Raw genomic sequence first — 11,241 nt, forward strand, 5'->3', positions numbered from 1 at the left:
TAAATAAAAATTTTAAGTTTAGTACATATAAATTGATTTCAAATTTGAAATGCAAGTATACTATCTAAATAAACTCCACCTTATTCATGTGAGTTCTTTTATACATTGATAAAAATCACAATAACTCTGCACATTCTCGTTCATATCAGGAACCAATGTGTTCAAATGATGTTCCATTAAAAACACATACTAATGTTACAAAATTGTGTTTCAAAATAATGTCTTGAATTGTTTCTTGCAAATTCATTTAATATTTCTGATGTTGTCTTATTTAGGAAAGAAATTACTAACTAATGATACCATATTACAGTTACTGACATTGCGAAAATTGCAGTGAGTGCATATAATGCAACTGTAGTACTTGCGGTAAAAAATTGAGCATAATGATACCGGGAATACCAGGCAAAACCTAACATGACGGTCAAAATGATCACTAAGGGTCTACTCAAATCCCATTCATTATGTACTGAACTAATTCCTGTACCAACAGGTATGTCAGAAAATGATTGTGGATTAAAATAGATTGAGGACGAATTTTGCAATGTTGATGTCTGAGATGGTACAGGGTTTGGTCTTGGCTGATGTACTAAACAATGAACTACACAATTGTTATACAAGCCACATCTCTCCAGTGTTTGATTATCAGGCTGCAACACTCGACCATGAAAAACTAAACGCACTAATTTTTGTGCTTCAAGTTCTGTTTGAAAATGTCTCCTACAAAAATGTAAAGAATTTTATGTTTCTTTTGTAAATTTAGTATAAAGGATGTATTAGCTAATAGTAACCTTTTAAAATCTCCAAGCAGTTCTTTAAGGCTGCCAGTAACCAATTTTTGATCATCATTTATAAACTTAAGCTTTATGCTAATTTTATTAGCATCATTTGTTGAAAGATTTTCAGATTCATGTTCTACAGGTTCAGTACATGTTGGTGTTGGTATATTTGTTTCTTTAGAAGCATTTATTTTAGATTGCCTTTGTAACAAAGTTGTACTATCATTATTAAATGAATCCATGGTTTCAATAAGTACTTCCTCTGTAGCAGTTGCTTCAGCTGCTCTATGTGTGTCAGGAGAAATTCCTTCATTTGTGTCTATTATGACAGACAATAAAGAATTCTAATGTTTCGATTATGTTCTTATACAAGTATCTTTAAATAGGACATATCACCTGCAATAGATGGTTCAGGACAACTTTGTGAATTGCCATTATCATCAGCAATTGGTTCTATTGTTTCTTCTTCAGATACCTCTAAATTTGGAGGTCTAGTAAATGAACTTGCATTTTGATGATTAGATCGGATGTCAGCAAGGCGTGTACGTGCTCGATGCAATACAAGTACTGTGCGTATTAATGGTTGATCTGTAATACTTGTAGAATACCAGGCAAGCCATCCTACTAAGAGGACAGTCACAACAATAAAAAAATCTGTCACTTCATCTCCAACACCCTCAATAAGAGTCATTTCTTTGATTTGGAATTAACCTGTGTAAATAAAGTAAACAAAATTATACAATAGAAGTTACTAATGTCACTGCAGGTGGTAACAAAAATAAATGGCCACATATGTTTTGCAACAAATAATTATTCATTGTTCATGTTTATATTTGTTGTACATATTCATATTTGTCATGTTAACTGCAATCACATATTTCATATATCAGGCACAAATTCAACTGTATTATTAAAATTTCACATAAAATAACATTATTATTATTTTGTTTTTAACTTTGTGTTCGCATACTGATAATAAACAAAAAAAATAATTCTGATCTCGTTTCAATGTCTTCAAGGTGAAATCAATAGTATTTTTCCATGCAAGTTGCTGCACAGGAATAAAATCCCACAATAAAATGAATAACATCTTGCATAATAAAAATATTTTTACACTACTTTTTTAATGTTTTCCGGGGTAATAAGCGAACCTTATTTACACGTCTTGAGGAAATCTGAATAGAGATAGCAATTTCATATGTTTCACTTCATATTGTAAAGTAAAATTTGCAGTGTCGTATTATCCCTTTGCCTTCTTTATAATTGTTTATTCTCACCTCAATTTATATCAATCATATACAACAGAGCAAAATTAAAGTTTCTCCAAAAACACTTATAAAAATCTCATCTACAAATATCTGAAGATGACGCAGATAGTTTATGACAACCAGCGACATACACGACTAGTTCATAATTAATGAAAACATGCACCTACGATGCACGAATTCTTTTAACAATTCTAAAGTAATGTGTGTATAGTATAATTAATAGTTTAAAGTATACTGTGTTCATATTGTACAACATAGAGTGACATATGAGCATAATAAGTTGTATCATGTTAACATCTTATGAATTCTTATGTGCCCGCTTTTATGTAGCTACGTACTTGTGTTAAAAATATTAAATAAAATGATTGTATTCCATTCATACTTTTATTTTTAAATCAAGATAATACTAATTTATTAAGAAAAAAAGTACATAAATATATTATTGTATAGGGGAACGATAGTTATGTATAATAATAACAAAGACAGTTAATTCTTTAAATTAATAGTAATATATATTGCAACTAATGAATTTATAATGTGCTACTTTATTTTTTAAATTTACAAAAATTTAATAAAGGAAAGATATATTTTTTACGTGTTATATGGTGAATTATATACCGCAAAAATATCACGTGTCATAGTATTATACATATATATATTATATCTTCGATATAAGTGGTACTTTTAGTTCGATTTCAGTCACACGTCAAAATGGCTGAACTAATTGCGGTACCGTTGAAAAAACCGTCTGACGTTGATGTTATTAAACCACTTACGAATGTTATTAAATCAACATACAGCAGTGCAAGTAATCAAAAAGATTATACAGAAGCTATCGCAGAATTTAGTAAATTAAGAAACAATGCTCTCTGGCGAGCTTTTGAGAAGTATGAAAGTTCCTTGGAGGTTATATACAGGTATGAGTCATCTTTAAGAGATTATTTAATTTTAATTGTGACAGTACTCTAAGAAATTCAAATATTTTAGTGTTCCCTATTCTATGAAATATGTAATTATTGTACGGTTTTCGAAAAAAGGAGTATTCAGAAACAATCAAAGTTCTATTGTCAAATAGCTTTTTATAAAGTTTGTGTTTTTGACGTAATTTTAATCCGATGTTAATGCGACATAAACATACCACAATGTAATAAAATGATATTGTAGTAATGTGTGAGATTTTATTTGTAAGCTATGAGAGATTTTCTAAAATAAAAATTATTCCTCTCCTTTTCAGTTATTATGATCAGTTGTGTGCACTAGAGGGCAAAATACCTGCCCATGAATTGCAAATTCCATTCAAATGGAAAGATGCATTTGACCGTACCATATTCGGTGGAAAACTTAGTTTGAGTAAGATCTTGCAATATAATTTTTTAACTACTTATATGAGAATTTGTGTCAATCTTATTTCACTTTTGACTGACTAATGAATAGGTGATATAGATAAGATAAGACCATCATTGATTCCATTAATATTTTTAGCTATGTTTTTGATAATATTGTGTCAATTGTTGAGAATGATATATAATATTTCATACTTTCAGCAATTAGTACATTAGCATATGAAAAGATATGTGTATTATTTAATATTGCTGCCTTGCAAAGTTCAGTTGCAGCAACACAGACTTTAGAGAGTAATGAAGGATTAAAAATGGCTGCAAAACTATTTCAAGTAAACATATTTTTCTTTAATATAACAATTAAAAAAATTATAAATATCTGTAAATATTTAATTCTTCTTCAAATTTTAGCAATCTGCCAGTATATTCAATTATCTCAAAGGAAATGTTATGATGGTAATTCAACAAGAACCAACACCAGATATTAGTCCAGAAACATTAGGAGCATTATCTTCACTAATGCTTGCTCAAGCTCAAGAAATATTTGTATATAAGGCAATCCATGATACTATGAAAGATGGTGTTATTGCTAGATTAGTTTCACAAACAGAAGAGTTGTATGCAGATGCATTAAAGCTATTCCAAAAAGAAATTTTCAGAGCATTTTGGGACAAAGAATGGGTTCCTTTAGTATGCGCACACAATTTTATTTATATAGATAGTTTATATAAAATACATGTTGCATAATTCTATGTAATGTATTAATACAGATTGCAGGAAAACAAGCTGGATATCGAGCAATGGCTGAATTTTATCAATCATTAGTATGCAAAAATAACAAATTAATTGGAGAAGAAATTGCTAGATTAGAAGTAAATTTTATAAATTAGAAATATTTGAACTTCCATTTTTAATTATATAAATGTACAAAAAAGTAATTACGATACATGTCTTTAGAATGCCGTGGAACTGTTTAAAGCTGCTCAACAACGTTCAAATAAACCTCATTTGTTCCAAAATACTGCTAACAGAGCACAAAGAAACCTTACAGAAGTAAAAAAAGATAATGATTTTATTTATCATGAGAAAATACCAGATATAAAGTCTTTAGAACCAGTTGGTAAAGCTAGTATTGCAAAATTGCTACCATTGCCTGAAGTTTTCAGTTCAAACTTTAAAGGTTTGTTGTATATAATATATTTAATAGCATATTTTTAAATTATATGATTATTTCTAATATATGTTTTATATTTTTAGACCTTTTTGCTGACTTATTGCCTGTTACTGTGCATCAAGCATTATCATCGTATGAAGTTCGTCGTAATGAATTGGTTAATTCAGAAATTTCCAAATTACGTGAAATGACACAAGTTTTAAATAGGTACAATGATTGTGCAAACTTATTTAAATATTGAATTTTTATTTAGTAGTCAATAATTACATTTTAGTGTATTGGCAAGTTTAAATTTACCAGCGGCTATCGAAGATACAAGTGGAACTGAGTTACCTCAATCTGTATTAGAAAAAGCTCAGTATGTAAAAGTTGCAGGTGGAATTAGAACCTTGGAAAATTCTATGAAAGAATTGCCTGAATTATTACAAAGAAATAAAGAACTTTTGGACGAGGTAAAGAAGTATACAAATTATGATCTCTTTTCAACATGCTGAGTGAGACATTGCTGTTTTTATAGAGCGAGCGAATGCTTCAAGAAGAGCGTGAATCTGATGATCAATTAAGAGAACAGTTTAAAGAACGTTGGACACGGATACCTAGTGCTCGCTTAACAGAACAATTTACTGTTACATTGCGAAAATATCGTGAAATTATTAATAATGCAGTGACAGCTGATAAGGTATAAAATACCTATTTCTAAACAAGATTTCATAAGGTTTTTTGAAATGAACTATATATTTTATAGGTTGTACGTGAAAAATATGAAAATCACAAAGAAAGTATGGAAATCCTAAGTTTAGATGGAAGCGATTTGATTAATGCTGTACCAACTGGATCAGCAGTTCAAGAAAGCAGTACTGTTGCCCAACTTAGAAAACTAATGGAAAATGTAGATGTCTTGTACAAACTTTGTATATTATATTTTCAGATTACTTTATATGACTACTTTGATTTCTTTCAAGGTTGAAACATTGAAAACAGAACGTGACGCTATAGAAAGTGAATTAAAGTCTGCTACTACTGACATGAAAACAATGTTTTTGTCTGCTCTTGCCAAAGATGGTGCAATTGATGAACCGAATTTGTCTGTAGAAAATATAGGAAAAACTTATGGACCTTTACAAAAACAAGTGAGAGATAGCGTTTCTCGACAAGAACAGTTGATTGCTGAAATTCAAGTACGTACAAATGATTCTACAATTAGGATATTTCTAACAATACTTATTATTTATATGAAAATCACTATTCATTTAAAACCCACTTTTAGAGGTGTCATACAGAATTTACAGCTGAACAATCTGGTAGTGGTAGTTTAAGAGAGACGATGTTATGTAAGCTAGCAAGCGCTTACGATGCATTTAAAGAATTAAAAGGCAACTTAAGTGAAGGTGTTAAATTTTACAATGATTTAACACAGGTAAATGTCAATCATAATATTTTCATTAATTATGCTACATTAGAATTAAAATACGTAATATGTTTTATAGTTGCTAGTAGTCTTCCAAAACAAAATATCAGATTTTTGTTTTGCTCGAAAAACTGAAAAAGAGGAACTATTAAAAGACTTGACAACAAATTTGAGTCATACTGGTCCAATTACAACTCCTAACATTCCAGCTCATCACGGAGGTACGAACTAAATTTTTACGCATAACAATGTACGTATTTTTCACATAGTTAATTTTCAAAACATCAACATATGTAGGAACATCTGGACAAAGTCAACCTGTAGCAGGACAAAGTCAATCTGGACCATCACAATTACCGTATCCCACGCATTTTCAAGGTGGTATGCCTGTACCTTATGGAGCTGGTCCTGCTACACCATATCCTGCATATATTCCTCCTCCTATGCCAGCAGCGTATAATCCATACGCAACAATGCCTTACCCCACTCCAGGTGATTACAAAAATGCGAAATCATTCACAATATTATGCAATTTTCTGAAATGTATGTCACATTTAGCGTTTTGTCTTTCAGGAAATTATAATCCGTATCAAGGTGTGCCACCAACTCCTTACTCTGGTTATGCGACTTTACCACGTTATGGTGGTAATCAACATCCACCCCAAGGCCATCCATTTTGAAGAATAAATAATGTTTTATATATACTGTGATTACAAAATGTAGCCATGTGAATTTATAGGAATGGGAAAAAATTTATATGCAATAACGTTGTGAAAGTTAATGCGAGATGTGTTTCAACCTGTCCAATATTGAACAGTAAACAGTAATATGTTGAAGATAAATTTTGAAAAATTATATTCCTTGATTGTTATTGTACTTCATGCAGTTGAATTTTTGATATAAAATGTATCAATGCGTGATATATGTTAAGCTTTAAACAATGCTTCAGAAAAATAAAAGATTTAAATACAATAATGCTCATGCAATTTATAAATATATTTTGTAACATAATATATCATAACAATGACCATAACGTCTACAAATTGTATGAATTTCATTGTTATTATTATTCTGATTTATTCTTTGTATTTATAGAGATATAGTTTTATACATTAACATTTTCATATGTACTATGAATAATTATATACATACTATCACATTAATTTGGAATTGTATATTAAATTTTATTGTAATGAATTAAACTATGAACACTATTGAAATAAATGTAAAAAATGTGTAAAATCATTAAATGTGATTACAACTTATTTCACTATATTATTCTTTTGTTTTCAAGAATGTTTATAAATGCAAATATGTGCTATACAATAGAAAAGAAAAGAAAAGAAATAGGAAGATAGAAAAAGAGAGAAAGAATCCTCTATATAGTAGACAGTACTTTCAAAGTACTTTAACTATTTTCAAGTACTATTATCAAGTTAAAGTGTATGATAATATTATTTAAGATTTACAATAATCATAAACAATCATCTAAATTGTTATTTAACAAGAAACACTAATTATTCTTCAATTAAAGGACTCGAAAGTAAAGCAAAAACTTTATTTTATATTATAAGAATCAATTAAATATAATAGGGATGACGAGGATAGCATTAGAGATACGAGTTAGACAAAGAAACGAATAGCGGTAAACGAGGATAACACTAGATAAACGAGTTAGACAAGGACAGAAAATATTCAAATCGAAACTAGCGCCATCTCGCGTTTAGTGACAGGAACTATGATTTCTTAATAGGAACACAGGATATAAACAGAGGTATTAGACAAGGAAAGCATTAGTGTGCGACAAGGACAGAGAGAAAACGCTTCCTATTGGCTGAAGAGCCGCCATGTTCCTCTTCCCAAGCCTCAGCCACGTGGTCCAGTGAAAAATCATCAATAACTCAATAATTACGATGATTTTGTGAATTTTTAGAATTGAAGAATGAAGCGTGGAGCTTTACCAACTTTCTCATGTAGCTTTACTACCATAAACCCTTTCAATAATTAGTTATTAATAATTTTAAGATAGGTTGTCGGGAACGATCCTTTTTATTTTTATACACGTTTATGGTTTTTCAATAATTTCATTGCTTTTCACTAAATTCTCGTGCAACTAACTAAATGCGTCCAAAAGGCAACTCCTTTAGCTACTTTCTCATCTAATTTTTATTAACATATTCGGTATAGTTTAAGAATTATTAAACATTATAGGCGAGAGTCCCCTATTCACCGTGCTCAAATATAGTCAAACATTATAAACAATTGCTAATATCTACTAAACCACACCACTTGCGTCTACCAAAATTATTAAAGAATGTAGATAAAAGTCCATTCTACACTCTTCATGCTTCAAAGTGCATAATTAATCACGCATATATATTGAAATAACGAAATTGTGTTACGATTGAATGCGGCGGGAGTAATACTCTCTAATATAATATTTAATAACTCCTAAACTAAACCGAATACGTTAATAAAAATTATATGTGAATATAGCCAAAGGAATTATCTTTCCATTGCATATAGTGATTAGTATGAGAATTTAGTAAAAAGCTATGAAATTATTGAAAAACCGTAAACATACATGACAGAATGCGGTATCGTTCCCGACATCACGTACTAAAATTGTTAATAACTAATTATTGAGAGGGTTTAGTGAACTAAAGAGTATATGCGAAACTTGTTGAAGGTCCACACTTCATTCTTCAATTCTAAAAGTTCACAAAATTATCGTAATTATTGAGTTATTGATGATTTTTCACCGCACCACGTAGCTGAGACTCTGGGAGGAGGAACATGGCGGTCCGTCAGCCAATAGGAAACGTTTCTCTCTGTCCTTGTCGCACACTAGTGCTTTCCTTGTCTAATACCTCTGTTTATATCCTGTGTTCTTATTAAGAAATCGTAGTACCCGTCACTAAACGCGAGATGGCGGTAGTTTCGATTTGAATATTTTCTGTCCTTGTCTATCCCTATATCTTTCCTTGTCTAACTCATTTATTTAGTGGTATCCTTGTTTCCCCCTATTCCTTTCCTTGTCTTACTCATGTATCATCGAGAGAAAGAACTTCAATAGTCAGCAGGGAAAGTGAAAGAATGCAATTATTTATCAAATAATCAATTATTTATTGTACAATAACTGTAAAAAATGTATTTTACAAAAGGTTACAATGTACCAATATTGTTTCACAGCACTTTACAGTGTATTCATTTTCTTTTGCGAAACATTCATTCTTTATATTATTCCATTATAAAATTAAATAAACTAAGTCCGGATAGCTATAGGAACGCGAAAAAATCCAGAGAAATTTTGAAATTTGAGCGAAAGTCTTCCGAAAATTGCAATAAAATAGCATCGAAATGTAGATTAAATATTATCACATAATATTTGCATATTAAATAACATTAAATCATTTAAAAAACGATTGTTATGTTATAAATTAAAATCAGCATTGCAAATAATTTGAAAAAAATATTGCTTGCTGCGCACATATTTCTATAAGAACTTTCCAAATAAATCTGTAGGTGGTGTCAAAGAAGAATCACCTGCCTATGTCAGCAGATAATAGTATTAAAATTGTTGTTGGTACAAGAACGAAAGTATTAGAAGGAAAGAACAATGATATCTTTAAGTAGTACATGTTTATCGATCAGTTTATACGTTTTATTGCTTCACACAAGTGTAGCTTTCAACAAGTATTCCTCAGAAGCAAATAAAGCTAAATATGAAGATCCTTTGGGATTTCCAACCTCTCTTCGTGAATTAGACAAGCCGTATCGTATGGCAAGTTTAAATGTACTGTGGGTAAAAGCACAAAATGTGTGTGTTAATATATTTAAAAAATACGTATACTTGCACATTCGTGAAAAAATATTAAAAAATTGTGTTTTTAAAGCGTTTGACTGATGCAAAATTGCAATCGATATTCAGTGATTTGAAAATCCATGACAAGGAAGAAATTGCGTATAAACATCTTAAAGCCGAAGGCAAAGATCCGAATGGTGAAGAAGAAGCCCGTTTAAGAAAGAAACTCATTGGTATGTCACCATAAATGATTAAATAGTAAAAATTAGAAACTCTGATAATGTACTCTTATCATTTTTATTTTATTCTAATATGTTTAACATTTTTACTTTCATTTATTGGAAGGGATTATGAGCACCTACGGATTATTGGGGCATTTTAATGATACAGAGAATCCCGAATTATTAAAGAAACACAAAGCTTTAAATGATGGTAGTAATTACGTTGCCAGTGATGTTTTTAAGGATCAAAGGTTGAATAAGTTATGGGCTAAAGCTGAAATGGCAGGTTTTACACGTGAGTATCATTAAGAATTTTTTAAATTTTTTATTACAAAACTTTAGTTATATTAAGAAATATACTTAATAGGTGAAGAACTGCAAGCTTTAAAGGAAGAGTTTCAACATCATCAAAATAAAGTAAACGAATACATGAGTATTTTAAAAGATGTGGAAGCAGGTGATACAGAAAAACATGAAAGTTAGTAATTTTATCATGTATGAATAAAATCTAATTCTAAATAAATAGAGTAAAAGAAATAAGTTGCATACTGGTTTATAGATAGTTTATATCAGAAACCAGACAGTTGGAATGAGGTAGAACATAAAGAAGAAATTTCAAACAATATTCCTGAAAAGAAGATGGATTACTTAGAAAAAGCAACTTTGCTTAGGTATACATATTATATATGTAGTATTAATGTAATGTATATTTTACAAAATTTAAAATATATGATTTCAGAGAAAAACATTTAGGACTCAGAAATGGATATGATCGCTTAGATAGATTAATAGGAAAAGGTCCGAATCATAAGGAATTTGTAGAACCAAAAGTGCAGAATTTATGGCGTACCGTGCTAGAAACGCCATTCTCTTCGGAAGAACGTGCTGCATTGAAAGTAAACATACGCATAAGATATGAACATAAGAATTGCATTTTTATTGGATATATCATCAATAATTTGTTTGTCATTAGGAGGAATTGTTACACTATGAAGGAAGATTACTTAAATTACGTCACTTGCACACAGAAGCTGCTTTGGAAGCCGCTCGTCAAGGAAAGCCTTATGAACTGGACAATTCTTCTATGGAGCAACGTATCAAAAAACATGCTAGGACTGTGCAAAAATTACATGCAAATCTTGAGGACAAAATTATGCAAAAACATTCTGAACTTTAATACATATTAATGATAATTTAATAAATTTATATAACTGTTATTATTTCTATAATAATTGTAATTAAAAAGTTA

The 11,241-nt window shown here is 30.0% G+C and overlaps 3 protein-coding genes across 3 annotated transcripts; 2 read left to right on the forward strand and 1 right to left on the reverse strand.

The window, feature by feature from the left end:
* Positions 1-264: 264 nt before the first annotated feature.
* On the reverse strand, positions 265-2,123 carry LOC108578382 (transmembrane and ubiquitin-like domain-containing protein 1). The gene is made up of 4 exons (XM_017941704.1): positions 2,054-2,123; positions 1,173-1,487; positions 789-1,095; positions 265-717 (listed from the first exon to the last, which is right to left on the reverse strand). The coding sequence occupies exons 2-4, from the start codon at positions 1,465-1,467 to the stop codon at positions 291-293; spliced, it is 1,029 nt and encodes a 342-aa protein (XP_017797193.1). The 5' UTR covers positions 1,468-1,487; positions 2,054-2,123; the 3' UTR covers positions 265-290.
* A 632-nt stretch (positions 2,124-2,755) lies between these two features.
* LOC108578205 (programmed cell death 6-interacting protein) lies at positions 2,756-6,683 on the forward strand. The gene is made up of 15 exons (XM_017941488.1): positions 2,756-2,961; positions 3,279-3,394; positions 3,589-3,716; positions 3,796-4,074; positions 4,155-4,256; positions 4,342-4,564; positions 4,642-4,765; positions 4,833-5,010; positions 5,076-5,237; positions 5,304-5,447; positions 5,521-5,736; positions 5,826-5,975; positions 6,046-6,187; positions 6,264-6,458; positions 6,540-6,683. The coding sequence occupies exons 1-15, from the start codon at positions 2,756-2,758 to the stop codon at positions 6,644-6,646; spliced, it is 2,472 nt and encodes an 823-aa protein (XP_017796977.1). The 3' UTR covers positions 6,647-6,683.
* A 2,847-nt stretch (positions 6,684-9,530) lies between these two features.
* Positions 9,531-11,169, forward strand: LOC108578370 (alpha-2-macroglobulin receptor-associated protein). Its single transcript, XM_017941691.1, has 7 exons — positions 9,531-9,786; positions 9,863-10,004; positions 10,117-10,287; positions 10,360-10,470; positions 10,552-10,663; positions 10,732-10,888; positions 10,966-11,169. The coding sequence occupies exons 1-7, from the start codon at positions 9,586-9,588 to the stop codon at positions 11,167-11,169; spliced, it is 1,098 nt and encodes a 365-aa protein (XP_017797180.1). The 5' UTR covers positions 9,531-9,585.
* The last annotated feature ends 72 nt before the right edge of the window (positions 11,170-11,241 follow it).

The sequence above is a fragment of the Habropoda laboriosa genome, unplaced genomic scaffold (assembly GCF_001263275.1).
Source record: "Habropoda laboriosa isolate 0110345459 unplaced genomic scaffold, ASM126327v1 scaffold5, whole genome shotgun sequence".
NCBI classification, from domain to species: Eukaryota; Metazoa; Arthropoda; class Insecta; order Hymenoptera; family Apidae; genus Habropoda; species Habropoda laboriosa.